Source organism: Larus michahellis, chromosome 20, assembly GCF_964199755.1.
Source record: "Larus michahellis chromosome 20, bLarMic1.1, whole genome shotgun sequence".
NCBI classification, from domain to species: Eukaryota; Metazoa; Chordata; class Aves; order Charadriiformes; family Laridae; genus Larus; species Larus michahellis.
The window spans coordinates 6,954,392-6,976,899 of NC_133915.1; the positions used below are offsets into that span (position 1 = coordinate 6,954,392).

The 22,508-nt window shown below is 41.1% G+C and overlaps 1 protein-coding gene across 2 annotated transcripts in view; it reads left to right on the forward strand.

The window, feature by feature from the left end:
* Positions 1-6,222: 6,222 nt before the first annotated feature.
* The window catches only part of UNC5D (unc-5 netrin receptor D), a 148,386-nt gene continuing 132,100 nt past the window's right edge, over positions 6,223-22,508 (forward strand). Inside the window, exon 1 of one of the 2 annotated variants that reach the window (XM_074563589.1) lies at positions 6,223-6,529. In XM_074563589.1, coding sequence (XP_074419690.1) covers positions 6,337-6,529 — 193 coding nt within the window. In that variant the 5' untranslated portion in view covers positions 6,223-6,336. Of the gene's footprint in view, positions 6,530-8,485; positions 9,332-22,508 lie in introns of those variants that run through there. The other variant, XM_074563590.1, reaches the window with a different exon arrangement.

The following is a 22,508-nucleotide window of genomic DNA, read 5'->3' on the forward strand; positions in this document are numbered from 1 at the left end:
CTGACTCCTTAGCCTAGAATTACAAAGCTGAAACATAGTAATAAGTGATTGCTGAGTAGGTGTCTATTACCAGAGGGGATGCTTTCTTACAAAATGGGACAAGCCAATATCTGAATAGCTTTTCTCGTGGGGATTTCCTCTAAATTCAGGAACTGGTTGCAATGGTTGCATAGCTGCCATCTCTCCGCACAATTGCATCACTTGCTCAGCTGTAGTGAGTTCCTTAAAGTCTCTTGTCAGTGTTGCAGCAGTAGCTCCTCCCTGCCACACAACGCTTGTTCGTCTCATGGTGGAGTTATATGGATCCTTTGATGTGCTCTTTAAATTACAGTCACCTGAGAGATACTTAGTTCTTTTTTTAATTAGTGCCTTTGATATTCTTGAGTCTCTTTTTTTTTTTTCTTCAAACTCCTCAAACAATTGTAGAAATGAGTGGGTGGCCAGTGGATCTGCCACCCTTCTAGACCCATGCGACGTTACATTCATACAACTTGCTTCTCCATCTCTGTGTATGTGACTGTTGAGTTGGAAGAAATCTTCCTGGCAACACCTATGTATCGTAGTAGAGCCCGGTTGGCTCCGTGGCAGGACATGCTACAGGGCAGTGGTTTCTCTGGTACAGTGGCCGCCATCTGGGAATGGTTTATCAGGTGTTGTATGTTCCTGCCACCATCCCCAGAGGGGTGCACAGGCAGCTCCTGCCCTTCCTGCCTAGGAAACAGCCTCAGGGATGTGTACGCAACAGCAGGAACAAATGCAGTCACCTCACAGGGCAGTATTTGGGGAGTGGCAAGAGGTTAGCAAGCACACTTCGGGGTGGGAGCTGTCAATAACTGGGTTCTTTGCCTTCTAATCCCATCAAATGGGGAGAACAGCTCAGCTAGCTGTTTGGTACTGGGTTGATACGTATTAACTGGCACTTCTCAGAAAATCCTGTGACTTGCACCGAAGTGTGCTTCTATTGTTTCTCTGCCTTGTAGCTGAAATAATGTTTTAATAGTTAAGGAACTACTCAACTACTTGTTGTCTTTCACACCTGAGATCATCAAACAGTTGCATTTCATGATGTGTGACTAATTATGAATAATTTAGAACTGTAGTTATTAGGTGGATGCCCTCTGCTTTTGCACTGGAGTTTAAAATGAAAATAATAAAGCGAAGATTTCACTTCCCCTTTTTCCTCTTGTTGCTGAAAAGCCATTGTTATGGGGCCATTTCAAAGGCACAATTAGGTAACTTAATAGTGACACCTGCGTATTTCCAGTCCTGGTAAAATGGTACTTAATTATGGTAAAAATAATCTCCCATTTCTAGTGACTCACTATCAGGCTTCAGTGCACAGGTTAGCAAAAAGGGGAGACAGGAACTGCTGCGATGAGTCCGATACGTTCAGCAAATCAAAGCAGGGTGAAGTGTCCCTAATCAAGCCAAACATGTTTGCAATTTAAATGACTGGTACCTGCTTCAGCATCTTTCCCCGAGCACCTTGGGCTTCACAGGAATCAAGTGGCAACATCCAGGCTGAAACTCCGATGGTCTCATTAACCCTAGTCTGGAGCATTAACCTCTTATCTTGCTAGTTAGCTGATGGTCTGTCTTTTGACAGGTTCCGTACAAGGATTTTCCGAGCTTTTCAGGTTGGTTTTGGGTTTTGGTAGTGGTGTTTTTTTCTTTTTTTCTTTTGGGAGGGGAGAAGTGACGACGAGGTCCATCTCTCTAATTATAAAGTTCCTTTATCTGTTTCTTTTGTCTTACGACCTGTGATTCTGTCCATCTGCATTTCATGACTGGACTGTAATCATGCATAGTCACTGAATATCTCTCAGCCTTCACTGGTTAGTTGCCAGAGGAAGGTCTTAGTGAATTCTGCTTTTCAGTTCAGTTCGGATGAAAAAAAGTGGCAATAACTTCCCACTCGATGAGAAGGTTCTGAACTTATTCAGTAATAGCCTTTTGAGAACAACACTACCTCTGACTGAGACTGAAATAGCTAGACATGTCACTCGCTTTTTTTCTGTACTGGCAGAACAGAAGCAGACTTGCCCAGTGTTTCTTGTCCCTTGCCCTCTAACTATACTCTTGCTCACAGCCAGCAGCATCCCTGCCAGCTCTGAACTGTACAGCAATGTCTGCAGTGTTTTGAAGAATCTCTCAAATAGTCTCTTACCGCTTGAACGTGTAACCTTTTTTCTTTTTTTTCTTAACCACAAATTACAAATAGCTAAGCTACTGAATTGCTTGTCTAATATCCTGCTGCTTTGGATTTTCTTTGTTTGCTCTCAAAGCACGCTTTCTAATCCATGCACATCTCACCCTTGCATCATCTATTTCTTGTGGTGCACCTCCCATTCCAAGTAAACGCTCAGACAGGAAGATCTGAGACAGGATGCTAAATCTGGAGTAGATACTTCGTGAGTGAGTTTAACGGATGGGGAGCACGAGCGATGCGTGCTTTCCGTTTGCAGTCTGAGCGCTTTACGCTGAGGCTGGGGCACATCGAATAGCTGCCGTTTGCCAGAAATCCAGCTGCAGCCACAACAAAAATGCCTGGATGCGTGACAAATGACTGTAGGTGGGATCAGAGTATTAATTTATGTGGAGAAATCTAAAAGGGTATGGAAATAAAATAATAATTAATGCTGAAGTAGGAATTCTTCTTTGCCCAATTGAAGGAAATGCTGCAGGTAAAATTTCAAGTGCAGCTGATTTCACCAAATTAAAAATGAAGGAGTGAATTAGGCATTAAGATTATGACATTTTCTAAATGCCTGGGTCTTATGATTCTTAAAATCGATTAGTGAAGTTCGGATGTTCATCACCCCCTTGGCATGTTAATCCATATTTTCCTATTCTGATGCACAGCCAACCACTTCAGCATTTTACTTTTTATCAGATTAACTTTGCTCTGTGGTGTCTGTCAATTTTTGGAATGAGTAAACACAGGAAAATGCAAATAGTTGTATTGTATTTCATCTTAGATTAATCAATTTAAAAATAATATAGATTTTAACTCATCGGAAATGATGGCTTATGACAGCTCAAATGGTGACTTCAATTTAAAGTGGGATGGAATTGTTTAAAGAAACATCATGGGCTTTTTTAAAGGTGTATTTATTTTTCCGTCTCTCAGGAGACCGAAGTTTATCCTTTGGCATAAAAGGGTTTATATAATTTTTTATTCATATGGAAACAAAATAACACAAAACTCGAGAGCAACATTCTCTCATTTCAAGTTCCTAAAATGTAGAATAAGGAAAAATCTTTCAAAACTAAAGCTAAGAAGAGTTATGTACATTGCAAATAGTAAGATTTTGCACAAGACACTATGCAGTAAGACACTGTGGATCCGAGGTAAGCATGCCGCTGTGGAATCCTGATGAATGCTAAAGCAGAAACTGGCTTATATACCTGTCGCTCTCATTGAGCTCACTCTTCAAAGTACTCCGTCCAGCAATCAGCTGGGCTTATATTGCAGAGCAGAATAATGCAGAAATCCTGAGGTGCTCTCAAATAAGTCTTACTAAGCTTTAGAAAAGTAGATATGAGCTTTCTGACAGGAAATCTAAATAATATATTCAGAGATGTGTATATATACAGTAAATTATTCAGCCACTAGATGTCCTAATGCAGAGCTGCAAAGCCAGCCTGAGCGATGGGGCACAAAAATTACAAGGCTGGGATTCAAAATACATAGATGATCAGTTTTTAGCCTATGTACTCTCAATTCCTAGAATACGGCTGAAGAGCCTGTAAAACACAACTGAAAATTAAATTATTCATGGAAGGCTTATATGCAGGCTGTGGCCAACTGATTAATTGCCGTCATACATATATGTTATGTTTTAATACTGGTATAGCGGCTGCTACGGCAACTCAGTCTGTTAGGGATTGTTTCTAAGTGCCATGTGGCTGGATCCAGTATTGTACGTTGCAACATATTTTAGTTGTACTTGGCGTAGTAGGTCATATTATTTTGTAAGATTTTACAAAGTGTTATAAAGATACGGACACAGGCCTAAAAGAAAATGCGACCTTGATCTTATGGAGAGGAGTGAGGGATGTTGCACAAGAGAAGAAAATGGTAAATTTTTTCTTTAATTTATTTTTTAATTTTCGATGTTATAAGTTGTGGAAATGCAAGACCCTCACCTGAAGTTGCTCTCTCTGCCCGCAGAATATCCCAGGCATCACGAGGCTGTCGGTGCACAGAGCTGCCTGCGTGGTACGTGCAGTGAAAATGGGTGTTGCAAAACACGCATTCCATGCTTAGGAAGAGCTTTTGAGGCACACCTTGTTGCAGAGATGGAGAAATGGTTGGACAGAACTTATATCTGGCCATTGTTTTTTATTGTTGGCCTGGAGAGTGCATTCTTTAAAGGGGGAGGGACTGTGTTGTTTAAATGTCAGGTGATCCAGGTGATCTCTAGAGTTTGTTTGGAGAGAGCCCTGAAGGATAGCAGAGAAGCAGCTGTAGACTATCATAAACTTGAGGGCAAAGGAAAAAGAACAGGCTGAATTTCAGCTGTGTTCCTGCATATTCATGATGTCTTGTGGAATGCTACACTCATCCGTTATCTCTGTATATTTGATGCATAAGAATGGCTTTGCTGGCCAGACTCTTAATGGTTCATCTGCCCTGTAACCTGTCTCTGAGAGGGGTATGAGATGCTTAGGCAAACAAAGTATAGCAGACTTTATACAATATATTAGTTTTAATACTCACTGATGTGCATACGGCCCATGGATGTGTCTAATTCCTTTGGAGTCCTACTCTTGTGCCCTCTGGGATTGCTTTATAAAATAGACATATATAGAACTGTGATAAAGATCTCCACAACTAAAACTGGAGTTAGTCTCCAGTAATGGTCTAGAGCACACCTGTGTGGTGCAGCAAGCACTCCTTTTATGTTTGGGCAATCCAAATACAGACCCCACTGTCAAAACGTGTTGAAATCTCAAAATGAAGCCGTAATGGCTGTGAGCAAGTAGTATCTTGAATCACACTGTGGAAGATGGGGACCCTTAAACATTCTAACACCATCTCATGCTTCGTGCACAGCCTGGGACTGGGAACGCGTAGTGAGGCAGCTCTCCTATCCTTAGGTGCTTCTGCAATTAACTTATACCAGCACCTACAGAATGAACGTATTATTTGTGTTCTGTGTTAGGTATGCAGTGGAGAGAAAAACACAATATTGTTCTTTCTCCTGACACATGCACACACACCCGCGTCTCCAGACCCAAAGAATGCTGTCTCAGTACCTGGGAACTCAGAGCTACCACAGGGGGAATTTAATCCGCTTCTACCTTTGCTATACGGAGAGGAGTTGTAATTAATCACTTGAGCCCAGACTTCCTCTTTTTCTTGCATTACGACAGCAGGGGCCATTTCTGTAGTTTGATGCCATAAAATGAAATGCCCAATTCAATGGAATGTGCTTTGAGGTTAAAGGCTTGTCCCTACATTTCTGTATATAATCAGACTGTGGGCTTGTAGGTATTGCTGAATAATGCCAGGTAGTGTCACAGCTTTCTCCCAGCTACAGCTCTTCCAGGTGGGTTGGCTTGTTTTTCAGATCCCATTTTGTACAGGGCGCTCTTTTGAGAGAAGGGGAAGGATAAATGTTGGAAATACACTAAAAGCAAGTCAGATTTTTTTTTTATTGGCTTCTGTGTCACTACAACTACAAAGTGCTTCACATAATTTCATTACTTATTTGTTGTTACAGTCGGATATTCTTGCTTGCTCCTGAATTATTTATCTATTGTACAGATGTGAATACTTGCATTAGAGCCAAGTGGTATGTGTCTAATCCTCGTTGTGATATACACCAATGGTTTAGATGCATTTATTCTCCTTTTATCATTACATACATTAAGCATAGCAGTGGTACATTCTATCAGATTCCAGTGCCATCTCAGGTATGTTTTTATTTGCACAAGCTGCAAAGTGAAGCAGCTGCCTTTTCCCCTGCTCCTGAGAGCACGTCAGCAGTGACCCTCCCCCAGCCCGTTATCTGACATGCAGGTGATGTGAATTCTGATTTATTGCAAATCACAGGTGGGTTACTCCGAGGTCATACATCAAAGAAGAAACAAAGTGTAATCACCTGGCTGCAAATTTTTATGTTGCACTTGAGAAGAGATAGAGACTGAAAGCACCTTTGCAAACTCATCTGGAACATTCTGCTGAGCTTCCAGGGTGGAGGAGGTGATTTTATTTCCCCCCCTTCAGGCTGTAGCTGTATGGCTTATTGAAAATTATTAGGGTATTGACATATTCTCGCTAGAAAAATTAACTTCATAGTTGTAAAGGGCTGTGTGTTTAATAAGTTAATGTGGTTGAAGACTCAGTGGCATGGTATGAGATGGAACCGGGATGTAGAGATGTGGGGAAAACGTGCTCAGAAGCCTCTGTTGGGTGAGGTGGTGGCAGAGCTGAGGACTCCAATCAAGACGTTCGATCACAGATTCTGTCCCTCCCAGAGGCACTTCCCTGCTCTCTGGGTACGTGGCTGCTGGCATCAAGGTATTCAGCAAAGTTCCTTTGGGTTTTTTTTGGTTGGTTGTTTCTCTTTTTTTCCTTTCTGTTTACTATCTCTCTTTTAGCAGCTGCATCAAACTTCACACCTTCAGTTTCTAGTAACTCTAGAATCCCAGATGTGGAATATGGACTCTGTCAGAAAACAAATATTGCTCATTGTAAAGTTTAACCCCTGAAGTGCTAGGGAAGGACAAATGTCTTCCTTGCATTCATTTTCTCTGTTTTCCTCCATAATGCCATTAATCCTCTTTGGCTGGATTCCTGTCTTCTTTCATTCTTGCTTGCACCCTGTTATCAAAGGTGGATTCTCGCTTTTCCTGTGACGTTCCTCTTGTTGAACTGCTGTGTAAATAGCCTCCCTCTGTAGAAACAGAGTGGCACATTGGATGGCCAGAGCACATGTAGAGCTCTGTGTAAGGTGCTGTACGCTACCAGTGTGCGTCTGTGCTTAAAGAATGTATCGTTTCATCTCTAGCTGCATTTCAGCATCTCAGAAACTGCTGCATCCCGCACCCTGCGATTTTATCTTTGTGGAATATTCCGCTTATTTATATTTCCAAGTGCAGTGATTGAAGTTACCAGCTGTTGCCCTTTTTTCTACTTTTGCTCTCTTCTTCCCCATCATAATTGCATTATGAACCGAGAACTTGATATTTTTATCTAAAGCACCAAACACTGACTCATTGGCATAGGCAAAAATAGATAATTAGTTGGGCTTGAAGCAAAAATGGCTGTATGTGTGTACTGGAAAATAGGGCTGTGTTGCTGACATGCTAAGACTTTAAAGGGACTTTGCTAGATGCTCTGACGTGTAAACACTTTTTTGTGTAGCTTCACAGTTCTGTTCCTCAGTGGTTTGGGGTTTTTTGTTAGGTATTTTTTTTTCCTTTGAACCCATTGAATGTGGAGAATGACCTAAAAGGCTGTTGAAGAAAACTTATTTTTCATATATTTGTTCTCTGCTTTTGTAGCTCTGTTCTTCATTGTGAGCTGAAGTCTAGCAAACACATGATGGGAAGGGAAAAAGAGATCTTCTGATGTGATGTTCTCCGATATTGATTTTTTTTTCCTCTTAAAATTCTGTTTACAAATTCTTTTTGCTTTAATTATTTGTTTCCTCCTGAAAACAGTACAAAGCTAGCCTGCAGGAGGACCAATTGACAAGCCTTGTTCTTAAGTATATGTAACTAATCCTACTGCATTTTTCAATAATTTATCAGTCAGGGATTTAAAAACATTTTGTAAGCAGTAACTGAGTCCCCTTAAACTTGAGAGTGTGCACGCTTTAGATTTTGTGACGTTGGGTAAGGTGAACTTGGTGCCATGGTCAAGTGTAAAGCACGGCTGGGAACAAACCCAGTATTCTGATGCTCATGGTCTTGGCCCCTGGTGAAAATGGAGTTTATTTCCAAATGAGGAAAAAAAAAAAGAAGAAATACAGTATTTCAGGGGTATTTTGCACACACTTTTGCAATACTGTAGTGTCTTGGCTAGGAATATACCATGTTTGACTTCCACAGGGATAATTCTCTTACAGTCACAATGATACAAACGTGATCCATTTGTTCTGATCTGTAGTGTTGTAGGAATCGCGTGGTGAGACACTTCATTAGTAGCAAATCTCATTTTGTACCTTGTCCTGCTCCATTACTGCAGTTTTTTTATCCCGCTGGGAGCACGGACGCGCCAGATTTCACTGTGGCTCTTTTTCCTTTCCTCTCCCTGTTGCCAACTGGTCTATGGGGTAGAAAACAACACAAATTCCAAAACGTTGTTTGTTGGCCGCAGGAGGGACAGAGTTTTTTCTTTATGGCCAAAAGTTCCTCCTCTAGCAATTCATCTTTTCTTCAAGGGGCACCTTTGTTTTCCCATTTCTGATTGATCAAATCTATTCAGAATAGAACAGGAGCCATTTCACTTGAGCCAATGGGTGATTTTTTTTGGCCTACAATTTGCTGGGCTGAGTGTGGTGCTTCCTCATCAGGTGTGTAATAAAAGTATGTGCAATTTCGGGGCCGGGGGGAAGAGTGAAACGGTGACACTCCTGGCAAGAAACAGAATTTTTGATCACGGAACGATGCAATATTAATAAAGATGGCACAAACTGTGTTTGCTTTGGGGGTGGAGGATGGCTGCTGTAGTATTTGCCTCATGTCCTTGTTAACAGGAATACTTTTCTCTTTCTTTTTTTTTCTTTTTTTTTTTTTTTTTTTTTTAGGGGTTTTTGTCCCAATTTTGTAAATTGGAGAGGCAGGGTAGAATACCCTCCGGAACCAGAGAGCCGGGGCCCGAAGGGGTCCGGCCGCGCCGGCGTGGGGTGCCGGGGGCTGCCCGGTCCCCCTGTCCCCCCCCGCCCGCGGCAGAGCCCGCCCAGCGCGCGCCTAATTGGCTGCGGGGGAGGGGCGGCTCATTAGGGATGCGGGCGCGCGCGGCGGCTCGCTAGTCGGCGGCGGCCGGGGCGCGGAGCGGAGCGCGGAGCCCAGCGCAGCCCCTGCCCGCCCTCGGCTCGCCCGGCCGGGCGTGGGGCGCCTCCCGGCACCGGGAGAGGGGAAGGGAGGGGGAAAAAAACACCCCCAAACCCGGCGAATTCTCCGGCTGGAGTCCGGCTCCCGAGGGACCGACAGGAGCTTGGCGTCCCTTCCCTGCCGGCGGCCGCGGGGGAGCGGCGCGGGAGTTGCGGGGACAGGATGGGCGGCGGGGCTGCGCGGAGCGGCTGCCCCCTGCACCCGAGGCGGCGGCTGCCGCTGTTGCTCCTGGGTCTGTGCAGCTGGACAGCCGCCCTGCGAGGTAAGCGGCCCCCGCTGCCCCCCGGCGAGGCAGCCCGCCCGCTCCCCGCAAGTTTGCGGTGGCGGCGCCGCGCCCGGGGGCGTCCCACCGGTTGCGCCGCGCCTCAGTTACCGCCCTGCGTCTCTGTGAGTACCGTAACGGCAGGGACGGCGGGTAGCGGGCACCCCTCGGAAAATAACAACCCCAACGCGGGGAAGAAGCGGAGGCGGCGGCCCCGGGCAGCGCGGCTGGAGCGGGTCTGGGGCAGGGGCGGGAGGGAGGGGGGCAGCATCGCGGTGGGGCTGCGGCTGCACCGGCAGCTGGGGTCCTCGGAGCGGAGATCGTTTGCCACAAGGCTGCTGGGTTAATAGGCAGGGAGAGCTCCACGCTGTTGGGTGCGGAAGCATCCTTGGGAATCCAGCGTGTGCGTGGAGCCCTTGGACAGCGTCTTTAAGAAATAGTCCTAGCGACTCGTCAGATTGTCCCAAAATGGTGGGGTTCGGGAGATTCAGTGACCTCTTCCGGCAGTGAGAATCTAATTACCTGTCAGACAATGCAAGTGTCTGAGGTTGGATGTGCATATGCGTGAGCGTGTGTATTTTTTATGTACGTGTAAGGTGCATATTTGAGATGTTCAGTGTCCTTTTTTGCATTTCACTTTTTCCTGGTAAATTACTTGAGTGAAATAATCTCTTTAGGGCAGATAGCCAAAGGATGTCAGCTACTCCCCATCCCCTGGCATCCCTGACACCTTGGCTGGTGTGTCTGGACCTCTCAAAGTAGTGAAAGTGCCTGGGAAGTAGGGGGCAGAGGGCAATCTAGTGTTATGTTATCCTTTTTGAAGGAAAGTTCTTGCTGTCGATAAGACGTAATTTCTGTTTTTACAGTCTATACAAATGGCTTGTTTTTGCATGGCAGAGTAATCTCTCAGTCAGACTTTGTAGCTCCTGAAAGATTCCCCTCTCTGTCTCAACACCAGCCCCTCTGTGGAGGTCACTCTTTGCACGTCTGTTGTGTCTGTGCTTCCATTTCCTTTTGTATATACTTCATTGGGTTTGGTCTCTGTAGGAAGTCATCCGCAGGTAGCTAGCGGGTTATGACATCTTGCCACAATCCTGGGACCTGTACTGGCCACATCGTCCCCTGTGGTCTCTTGTTCAAGTCCAATGTCTGGCCCAGCAGAGGGAAAATCTGAGAGGCTTTTGTGTACGAAACAGACAAAATATGGCCTTTTGGTGGTTCTTTGAAAAAAAAATAACACTTCCCTGAACAGTGAAATAACAGAATGAAGTCTGTTATTTTTCAATATTTTTTTTAATACTTTCATCAAGTGACAGCTGTGACTGCAAAAGAGTGCATGCGTATTTAAATCAGTGATGTGAGGTGCTTATTGCCTTTTGGTTTACACATCTGGTAGAACTCTGTGGCAGTTCTTGCACTGTGTGAAGTACGGTCAGGATCAGGCCCCATAAACATCTGAAATTTCATGTAGCAGGATGACTTTTCTCTTGCTGTTAAGGAACAAATTTCAACTACTTAATAAAAATTTGCCGTGGAGGACATTTCAGGTTCTAGACTGGAGTAGAATTGGGTTTGGACATTGTTCTGAGGAAGAACAGTATATTTTTTTGTCAGTTTGGTGTCTGTATTCTTTCAGTTGTGATGTTGCATAGTGTTTACTTGTAGCTTTGGCTGAAGCAGTTAACCTCAGTTAACAACCCATTGAGCTTTAAGATTTTAGTTTACGAAGTTGTCTAAAAGCTGCCTCTCAAACAAATTGTATTCCAGGATTCTATTCTGAATGGGGATTAAAGAAAAATGAAATTATTGTAGATACCCTTTGCACAGCATTTAAAATCTATTGGCATGAATATACATATGTAGCTTTGGGCTTTTATTTTACAGGAAAAGTTGCACAGATGCTATGGTAATTTGAAAATGAGAAGAGAGTTGCTAATATTTATTATCTCATTGATGCATTGAAACTAATTTTGGGTTGCATGTATCTGAATAAAGATGTCTATAAAACATGAACATTAATATTCTTCTGTATCTTGATATTAAAGCCTAAAGCTATGTGTTACATGGTGTTTATAGATCTGAGTACATTTTGTTCTAAATAAGCATTGTATAGGGATTTTCTTTTTCCAACAATATGGCACTTACTGTATGGCTTGGTAGCCACTGCATATTGCTGCTGATTTTATTATGATAAAATGCTCCGCTAAGCCACATAATGGAACACGGGTGGGTCTGTTGGACAGTAAGCTGTTGAAGCACGTATCTCCTTTCAATCTGAAATGTTTTGGTTTTTTAAAAATGTTTTTAACATAAAAAGCACTGGTAACATGCAGCCCAGAGAGCTGCATATTTAAAGTATAATTCTGTATCTGGGAACCAAGAAGACAAACCAGCCTCTGGACAGCAGAGCTCTTGGAGAAATAATGCTTGGTTTAGAAAGGTAAAAATAGCAAATTCTACTGACACTGAAATAAATCTAGTGGTGAAGACAGGACTGGTATGCAAGTTACTTGTGTCCTTACTGTACCTTTTGTCTTGCATTTAATAATGTCCTTGTGCAAATTAGATGAGCCTCCGTTTATTTCATTATAAGTGGGCTAGAATTTCTTTCACGTATCTGAAAATTCTGTCCATATTTGCAAAGTACTTCATTGTCACCAGCTCCGAGCTGTGGAAGAGCTATCACTGATGCTTTATTTGAGGAATGTTGTTGATACGCTGCAGCCAGCTCTGCTTCAGCATTTACATGCTGAGGGTAGGGAGGTTTTTTAGGTGTCCTGAATTCTACATCCGAAGGGAAGTATATGATTTGTGTTGCTTTCCTAGACTGCCCCAAGTTCTCTTTCTCTGCTGCTGATGCCCTGCTGAGAGTAAAGCTGTTTGATTATTTGTAAGTACATTCGACGGTTTACTATTTGAAATTTTTCTGACGTGCCAGCCCCAATTGAATACACACCGTGTCAGCATATTGATTTAGTTGATCTTAAAGTTTGCATGTTATTAATATCTCAGCTAGGGGTAGACTTAAAATATTGTTCACGAGCGATACAGGAGTAAAGAAAAATAAAGGCAAGACATGGGTGCTATAGGAATCTCTTGTATGACTTTATTCACATCAGTCCATTCAGATAACGTTGTGTTTTCGTTTTGTTAGGAGAAAGCATTCATTAAAATAACAAACCATGTGCTCTGCTTTGGGCCATCCTTCCACTCACCCTGTAGTGTGTGGTGTCTTACCTGGGTTTCTCTGCCAATGTTTTTATTATTTAACTTTGTAACTGCTCAGAAAGTAAACTTCCTTTACTTGTGGGTTTGTTTACTAAATAGCTTATCATCTTTCTCAGATCTTCACAATGATACATGCTCAGTTTGCGTGTAGTATAGCATTGCTTTTATTTTCATGGGTAGAGAAACTAAGGTTTCGAGAGAGTCACTAATTTCTCTAAAACCACAGGAAATTTGGGGGCTCTAAAGAGCAATATTTAAAAACTGGGTGCACGATGCAGAAGTTGTCATGTTTTGGAAGAGCATGTGTGTGTACCTTTTTTAAAATCATTGTCTAGTTTTGTTAAGGCTTCTATTTAGTCCTGGATTTTTTCTTTATTTATTAGTGGCTTTATAGTCTGTTGTAACATAGTTTGTGTGATAATTCAGAGAAAGAGTGGGAAAATCTGAGCATTCCTACTGAGCATAAGACTGACTTTGGACATGAGTATACTCTAGTTTTGTCTGTTATAGAACACTAATCCATATGAGGATTGTTTTAATTTGCACTCTGATAGTACTTGAGTATATTGCTGCAGAGAGCATACTGTGAATTTCTGTAATGCTACAGATGAGAATGGCAGTAAGTTTTTCTTGTGTCACTCAAACAAAAACCTGAAGAGCTGTACGTATGATCCTGTCCTGGAAGTGGGGTGTGCACAGCCTCCATCATGTGTTTTCTTTCTCATGCGTGCTCCTCTATGAAAACATTTCATGATTGGAAAGTCGGAATAATTCTACCCTTTAAGGTAGTGTATTGCAGGGGTGGTTTTTCTTGGCTTATCCTTCATACCCGTGTGCTTGTTCATGTATGTGCTCAAGAGATGTGTAATTTCTGTCTCTGCAGATGTAGAGAATAAAGCTTGATCTGTGCAGGGGTGAAATGCGCTTTCCGTGCTATGAAAAAAATTTTCCATCTTCATACAGTAAGAGGACTTTGTATCAAGATGAATTTTCACTAGGGCAGAATAGAAGCTAATCTGATGGTATTTTCACGGTGGATTACAGAAGGCAAACACAAATAGTATGATATATGCTAAGATGGAAAATTACTTATGGTGCAAAGGATTCCTCAAGGGCCACTTGATTTATCTTTTCTGTATTTTTAGTCATGCTTTCTGGTGAACGGTGGAGTCTGAGAAAAAGAGCAGAATTTTAACACCAGAGGCTGCTGTTTCAGTTGTTTTTAGATGCTGCTGCAGTGAAGCAGATGGTCAGATTCATTTCTATAAAATAAAAAAATGTTTCATTTGCTATTTATACTTCTAAAGAACTTTAGTAGTCATAGTTGTATCATGGGGCCTTAGTTTAGAGCATGAGTATTTGTAAGTATGAAATTTTTTATGCTCTATCGTCTCTCATTAGAGGTCAATAAACCACGTTTTAGAGCATCTTGCAAGTAGGTATTAGAAGATGCTAACATTCCGTACAAGCCTACATAGTCTGAACTTTGTAATTTACCTGTGTAATTATGATCAATATTTTCATCCATCTTCCACTCCCCACCCAGCCTTTTATGGCCTTTTTTAACACCATTCAAAAATGTTGTTAATAAAGAAACTGTTATTGCAGGCTCTTCTTGGTGGAGTCCTGTTACTCGCCTGATACTGTTTAGTACCAAATGCTTTATAGGAACTTCCATGCAAGGGGATGTTGAAGGGCAATTACACTAAAATGTGACGTTCCCAAATGAATATTCTGCTGACTGCTGCTGTAGGTACTTTTGTCTGATTTTTGCCTGTTTCTTTTTTGAATTATAAAAAGGTACAGACTATAGTGAAGCCCTGATGCGCTGAGTTTGAAGGTCCAATGGATGCTTCAACACTTGAAATGCTGTAATAAAAGAGAGTCGTTAATCTATAGATAAAGCTTATTGAATGGGTCTAGACCTAAAAAGTGTAATCAAAGTGAATGGAAATAGTGTAGCTGAGCTCTTTTTAGTTTCTTCGTATCCATGCCTGATTTAAAGAAGCAATAGGAACAACAATAGGAAAACTTAAAAAATTGCTTCTGATGTTTTCCAGGAGACCTGCTTTTTGCCTTTATGCTGAATGGAGAATTAAAATAATATTTAAGACGCTTTGATGCTTAAGATGTCTAAGTTGTATTGAACATCAGAAAGCTTTTTGAAAAAAATCTGCTCCTGGTTGATGAGAGTTTTATTTGTAGATGGATAAACCAAAATATTTTGGATCTTGTTCTCTGTGTGGTTTTAGTGCTCTTTGACTCACCGCACGGGAAACTGAAATACTATGCAGTTTGCTTATCTGCAAATGGTTAAAAGAAGTGTTGTTTTACTTGTCTGCTGGTTGGATATACTTTTTTTTTTCCAGTAGAAAGTGCTTTTGTGGACCTAAAACTTTTCTGTGAGTGTTTCTGCATGTGAAATTGAATTGCTTGAATCCTGGCAGACAATGAACATAAAAAGAGCAAACATGGAGATTTCATATAAATTCTGAACAGTAATTCACAAAATTGCTTCTATACTTACACCATTCCCAATAATAAATTGCATTACAGAAAAACAAATTTGCTCTATTAATTGAATTCAACCTTTCATATAAAACATATCTGATTTGCAGTTCAGCAGATGTGTCTGTGACTTTTATGGTGACAGATGCTTCAGGTTAGCTGTGTTCTAGGCCAGATTTAAAACAGCTAAAGATCTGTGGTAAGCCATTACCCTTTGAAATATTAATTTCAACTTCCAGTTCAGGAGGTATTTGCTGCAGGTGATATATTGTATGGTATTTACTGCTTCTGGCACATATAATGCTAGTTTTCAGTTGGAACTTTTTGTTTCGTATCTTTTAACTTGGCTGTAAAGAACATGGACTGTTTGGAATAAAAAAGTAATGTTGGGTAGCAGGTAACACCACTTTGCCTGTCAAAGCTACGTGCTGCGGATCAATAGTGAATGGAGTGGGCGCACGGGAAGACACGAGGTGGTGTGTCTGTTTAATGGATGTCATTCCTCTTTAGCACTGTGTCCTCACTGAAGGCTTCCAGATAAAGTTCTGAATGTTGTTATTCACATCATGTAGTTCTCAGAGCTTAATAGTTTTGAAAAAAGTATAGATTTGTTAAAATAGCTTTCTCATTCTGGAATTTAATTATTTTTCCTGGATAATTATGCATTTTTACTGACCATTTGCCTATATAAGGAGGCTCAAAGTCTTAATTTCCCTTTTTATAAAAAGAGTGAAAGCAGCTGACAAGTATTCCAGTGATAAATATAGCAGTGCACAAAACTCTTACTGACCATTATGAATTATAGAATCCATGGATCAAATCTGTAGATCCAAAATTGAGTAACTTGGTGTATCTTAAGCTAAGATGGAGTAACATGAGGTGAGATGCTGGAGATTTGTCTTATTTTTCAACCTGCTGTGCCCGTTCTGATTTTTGTTAGGTTGGGTTTTTTGGGACCCAGAATCAGCTAGAAATAATGTAGTTTTCAGGTCTCAATGTTTAATTTTGTAATGTCCTAGAGTCCGAGCCTGACTCTAGGAGCAAAAGGTTGGCAGTATATGTAACCCTATATTATTTAACACTTTATTATAGGGAAAACATGTTCATTCCTGCATTCTTTCTTGTTATCAGTCCAGCTTTCGAGGAGTTTCCTAAATTGAAAGCAAATTCAGTAATGTTAATTTAGTTTGTAATAAATAGTGGTAGTATGTTAAAAACAGAAGCAAGTTAGTCCCTTCCAGCTGTCATCTGGTAACATAGTTTATAGTTGTGCTGAATACCCAGAGGCATTCTATTAATACCGAATTTGCCACAGTAACAGCAAAACTCCTTCTACTCCCACTATAATATTAAAAATGTAGGACTTATTTTGTGTCAAATGAGCTAACAAAATAAAAGATGAATTTGAAGTATTTAATCTGTCAGCATCAATGAATCTAAGAGGATTATCATTCCATTACAGCTAATAGATTTTTTCCAAAGATAACTTTGCTACTTGACTTGCCTATTTCTATGAAGATCGTTACAGATCTAATTTAGACTACAATTTAAATATTCCTGCTCTATTTTGATTGAATCTGGGAGTTAGTAATGTAGTACCTGGCTTACGTTGAGCTTGCTAACTTTGCTTCAATCACTTGAATACAAGCTCTCATTCTTGCATCTTTAATTCTTCATAAAGATTGTGTAATGTTTTCTGGTTTGAGTTGTACTGCTGACCATGGCTTAACAGTTCAAGCTTGAGAGCTGTAATTTAATAAACTGCATGCCAAACTCTCCGTGCTTCCTTTCTGAGGAATTAGTGAGAGGTTGGAATAGCAAGAATAAAAGTCAGGATTACCCTTGTGATGGGTATCCTCCTACTCCATAAAATGAGTAGCAAAATTCCCATTGATGTACTCTAGTATAAGGAAAAGGCCCTGAAGATTGGGATTCTTATCTTCTGAGTCGTCATATCTTTCTCTAGGTCTTGGAGTGGACGGTGATGCGTTAAGTTTTTTTGAGATAAACAGATATAACTTCATTTGATGCCTCAAAGAAATAGAACAGGAACACTTCTATCTTCCTTCCACCTCCCAGGCAAACACTGTGGAGGAGGGAAAAGAGTACACAGTGGGTGGAGAAACTTCCCGGTTTTAGTCAAAGCCTGGGCTGTAACTTTCGACTTACGTAACTGCAATAATGCCCTCGCAACGGTCTTGAGGTGTAACAATTAGAAGTACTGTCATAAAGGGAGAACGTGGTGATATTTATTAGTCCCAGCAAATAAATTCCCACTCTCACATTACAGGCTGAATTTTTCCCCGAAAGGCCATCACAAGATTTTGCAGTATATGTGACATGTCACTAAGTTGTATGTGAAAATTACAAAGTTTGTAGTGGTGCTAACCACCAGTGAGTCGTAGTGAGGCATTGTTAGTGTTTGGTTAGCGACATTATCTCAGCCACATCTGGGCGGACTGATGCTCCCATTGAATTTAGAATTTACCAGATCTTTAGTCCTTTCAGAAGACAGACCAGACACACATGTAAATGAAGACTGCATCAACCTCTTACAGCTGTAATCATCTCCCAAATTAGCATTGCAGTGCTGTAGCTTGTGATGTCAGCCTGAATTACATGGCTATCGAAACGCCACAGTGTACTTCAAAAACTGTTTGAATTCTGTGAATAATTTAAGGACTTCCAGTTTCCAATATTATTTAGTGCTTTTCTCTCATTTCCTGTTTCTAATCACCAGAAGGGTTTGGATGAATAAATTAAATGCAGAAAAGGTGGCAAATGCAAGAGCAAGACCCCTTCACAAGTCCAGCAGTGATGGATACCACTGGAGGAGGGGAAAAGACTAGTAAAACACTGTAACTGGTGCCCACAGTATTCTTAGCTCTCATCACCTATTGCTTTGATGTGAGGTTTTATCTGTAACTAAGTGACATTTCTAGCTGTTTTTACCATTTCCAGTGGAACAGCTTCAGCAGTCATGAACTGATTTGTGCGTTTGTGTTTGAAATACAGCTGCGCTCTTTAGCACTTTTACCCCTTGAAGCTGTGAAAGCACTCAAGAGATATATTTTTTCAAAGGGCAGGAGCAATGTTAGTGAAAGGGGGTGGGGGGTACAGAAAACTGATTGTTCTACCTCTATTTTTTTTGAAAGTGCTGTTACTGAAATGCTCTCTATAAATGTTCTCCAGTATCTTCTGGTTGAACGAAGGGGTAGTGGAGGCGAAAGGTGAAGGACCTTCTCTCTACTGACCAAAGGTTATTACTTGTCTGAAAATGCACAGTGTAGACTGTTTGCTGTTTCTCTTTCTCTTAGAGATTTACATTATTTTCATATAAAAGATAAAATAAGAGTAAATATTTTGGAGCTAAATTCAGGGTTCTGCTGCAGTTAGCCCCCATAAATGAGACCATAGCCGTTAAGAACCTGGCAGAACTATCCTCGAGAGACTGTTGTGCTTTTGGAATGTCAGTTATAGTTACAGTCTCCTCAGTCCTGTAGGGACCAGAGATTCGCCTGTCAGGATGGAAACAAATAACAGCCCCTCCGTGGTCCTGTTGTATTCAGCTGTACTGCACCTGCCGCACTGTCAGGCAGCTGCAAAATCCTGTCATCCTGGGCTGTCCCACTTCACCTCTGAAGGCAGCTTTAGATGAGAAACCAGAAAAAGCTGCTACTTGGTTTGGTTCATATTTTTAACCCTGATTAAAAACTGCCTGGTCTTGGTTCATATTTTTAACCCTTGCTTTCTTTGCAAGTATACTTTGCTTTGGAGAAGAGGAGGCTGAGGGGAGACCTCATTGCCCCCTACAACACAACTCCCTGAAAGGAGGGTGTAGAGAGGTGGGTGTTGGCCTCTTCTCCCAGGTGAATAATGACAGGACCAGAGGAAATGGTCTGAAGCTGCGGCAGGGGAGGTTTAGATTAGATATTAGGAAGAATTACTTTACTGAAAGAGTGGTCAGGCACTGGAACAGCCTGCCCAGGGAGCGGGTTGAGTCACCATCCCTCGAGGTGTTTAAGAAACATCTAGATGTGGCACTTCAGGGCATGCTCTAGTGACAGAGATTGTAGGTTGGTTGGTTGGACTCGATGATCTCAAAGGTCCTTTCCAACCATGAAGATTCTATGATTCTATACACAATAAAAATCCACAAAATGAAAAAGACAGCTCACACAAAGGAGTTTGGGTTGTTTGTGGTTTGTTTTTCTTTAAATCCTTTAGAAGGTCTATGTGTAAAATGCTTTATCAAAGGTATAAAATGTTTTATAGGGGACCAAGCTATTTTTCATGCTGGGTAGACAGGAAGGAACTTCATTAATCCAAGAGTTGTTATGGAAGTGGGGGAACGATTGCTTCATTTTTTCAGTGTGGAATACATCTGGAAATAAACAACTGCATGTTCTTGGTTTTTGTTTTTCTTGTTCTTGTGGTTTTTTTAAGCTGGACAGTCACAGAATGACATGGCAAGTGTCCAGCCAAAATGTTGGACTACAGTTTGCTGCCCTGTGGGTCTTTTTGCCACGCGCACAGAAGGAAGACAGAAAAGGAAGCAATGACTTTTGACTCAGCCCCAAATGAGACACGTGGGAATAAGCTTTCATTAAAAAAATGGGGACCCTGTGCTCGAAGTTGGGTCTAATGATTTTAGATGGGTCTGATCTTTGTATAGGCACTTGTGTAGGAGGCGTTCCACCTGAAAAGACAGCTGAAAATTTGGGAGAGCAAAAATCTCCTCTGTTGTTAGAGTAACTCAGTGATACTTGTTCTGATTTGGACTCCAGTGTCCTGGAAGTAAGCTGTATTTCTTTGTGGTGAAGGCTCAGCATTAAGACGGAGCTGATGATGATGCATGGTAATGGCTTGCAGTGCTTCCCCAGAGCTCGCCTGACCCTGCAGGCTGCTCAGAATTCATGTACGGCTTCAGCTGGGAGGCAGAGTCCGAAACCCATAGAGAGGGCTGCAGTATTCTAATTTATTGCCAGTACCTCTTCTGTGCCCATTGAGCTAGTCAGATTTTTCTGCATTTGATTGTTCTTTTCTGCAGTTATGTTGGAGGGGGAAGAAGGAGAGAAAAAATGCTGTGTTATTGTGCTTGCGTGTTGCTGCTTAGAAGCAACCTCTTGCGTCTTAAAACAGATATCTCTGATAAGAAGATGCAAGAGAAAAGGATCACTTAATAAAGGGGAGTCAAGTGCATGTGGAATAAATAACTTTTATAAATTATAAGCAATAGTTTGTTACAATGAGATCCGCCACAGCTGAGGACAGTTTGTTTCCACTTGTGTGTCGTTATTTTAGCTTAGTAATGCTAAAGTGCATTCTTGAAAAAACTTTAAATTGGACTAGCCAGTGTGATTATTTTTTTTTTTTTTGCTGTGAATGAATTGAAAAAATTATGCTATCTTTCAAAACACTTCAACATAAAATATCAAGATTTTTTCTTATTTAACCAAGCTGTGTGAAATATTTTATTAACTGTTGCAACATGTGTCACGTTCACACACCATGCTTACTTCATGGAGTTCCTAGTAGCATCTATGACTTCCTAATTTCCAATATTTTCAATGAAATGTAGTTGACATCTAAAAACCTCCAGGTGGAAACATTGTTTCATGATCTGTTAGCTGCTTTTTTGGTGTGGCTTCCAGTGATTTTTCTCTTGGTTTAGGCTGAACATTTTCTTTTCCCTTGTCTCTGTGGGATTAAGTTGGATCTGAGTTTGAAAAGAGACAGCGGTTAGATAGGGAATGAGGTTGAGGAAATAAAATCTATTTAAATAAAATAATCTCCCTTCCTAGGAACAAGCACAGAACTTGTTTTAAGCCCAAGCTGTTCCTCTTGTACTTCTATTTATTTTAAATCTCCTAGCATTGTGGACTGCAGTAGGAGAAACCCTCTTTGTGGCTATTTAAAATGCTGTCTCAGTGGTTTAATAAAATCAAGTCACGAAATTCTGCTCAAGCATCTGATACCACATGTATTGTAGCAATAAAACACAGCTATTATTTCCACTCTTGATAGTGATGTGCTTCAAAAGGGGTGTTAATGGTAGCGATGAGGTATGGTAGTGATGAAGGTCCTACTGCAATTCCTTGTCCCTGTTCTTTAATTCAGCAAAAAGTGGGTAATTTCTGGGCATTATTTGAGCCATTCCCCAGCTGATACAGTGTGTTGGTTTTGGGAAGGAAGCGCAAGACACCACTGATCAAGTTGCATTTTGATGGGGGCAGCTGAGCATTCTGCTGCTGCTTGTTTGAGTAGAGCTGGGATTTCTGCCTCGGAAGTAGCACTGTGACTTTGTTAAGCAGATTACAAACAGCCACCTTCGCAACTCTTGTAGTGCTTATTACTTTGTAATATTTATTGCAGTGTAGCTGTCCACAGACAATGCATCTTGATAGTTTTTAATATCTTTGAAAACAAGGGTATTTGTTTTCCTTTAGTGCATTATCTGGAAGAACTTGTTCAAAAGTGTAGAGCAAATAGGGTTGATCAAAGGATTGTAGCCTTATTTTTTTGGGGGAAAGTACTACATTGGTTATTGAGTGGCTTTTCAGTAAAAGGGATTTGTCACTGGCAAGTGTTAATAAAGATTTAGACCTTCATGAATAGACTCCTGTACAGAGTACTGAGATGATGTCCCGTATTTATGAAAACAGATTTTGACCTCTAGGTTGTCATTAAACTGTATCCGCTGGAGATCAGCAAATCTCTTGTGGCTGTTACCGTTCTTGTAACCTATTCCACTGATTTGGCACTACAAATCTCTCAGTAACAACACCAAGTGAATTGTTTTAATAAAAAGAAGACTATGACAAGGTGACTACTAAGAGTGTCATTTTATCATGTCAAGGATCTTTAAGACTTTAATTCCAAAAGTTAGGTAGCACTGTTAGTGCTTCTGCCGACACACATCCTTGTGTATTTGTGCATGGTTTTTGTGGGGCTGATTAGAACACCAGATTCGCAGTTAGAAGATTATGCAGTTAAGTAGCTGTATGAGTTGCCTACGTGTTCCTAACCTGCAGCTCAGCAGTCAGAGGAGATGTGGATATTTCAGTAATTCTCCATTTGCTGTATGTGACTTCCAAGCTGCATCCAAAAAGGCTTGATTTTCATTAGTGATGTTTGAGACAAGTGAGAATGAAAGTAGTTTAATTTACAGTATGGTTACTTACAATACCGTCTCAATTTTCTTACCTTTTGGTACTTCTTCTCATAGTCCGTTCATTGCGAGCACGTAAGTTAAATTGTGTGTCTGCTACAATAAGGAACTCTGAGTTTATAATCAGTATTTGCTATCCCTAATTCTGTGTCTACTTTCCATGCCTGAAACGATAACCGAGATGCTAATGTGAGAATACACAACCTGCTTAGTCGCATAAAGAAATCAGCATTTAAACTGCAGTCCCATTTAGCTTGCTTTTAGCAGATT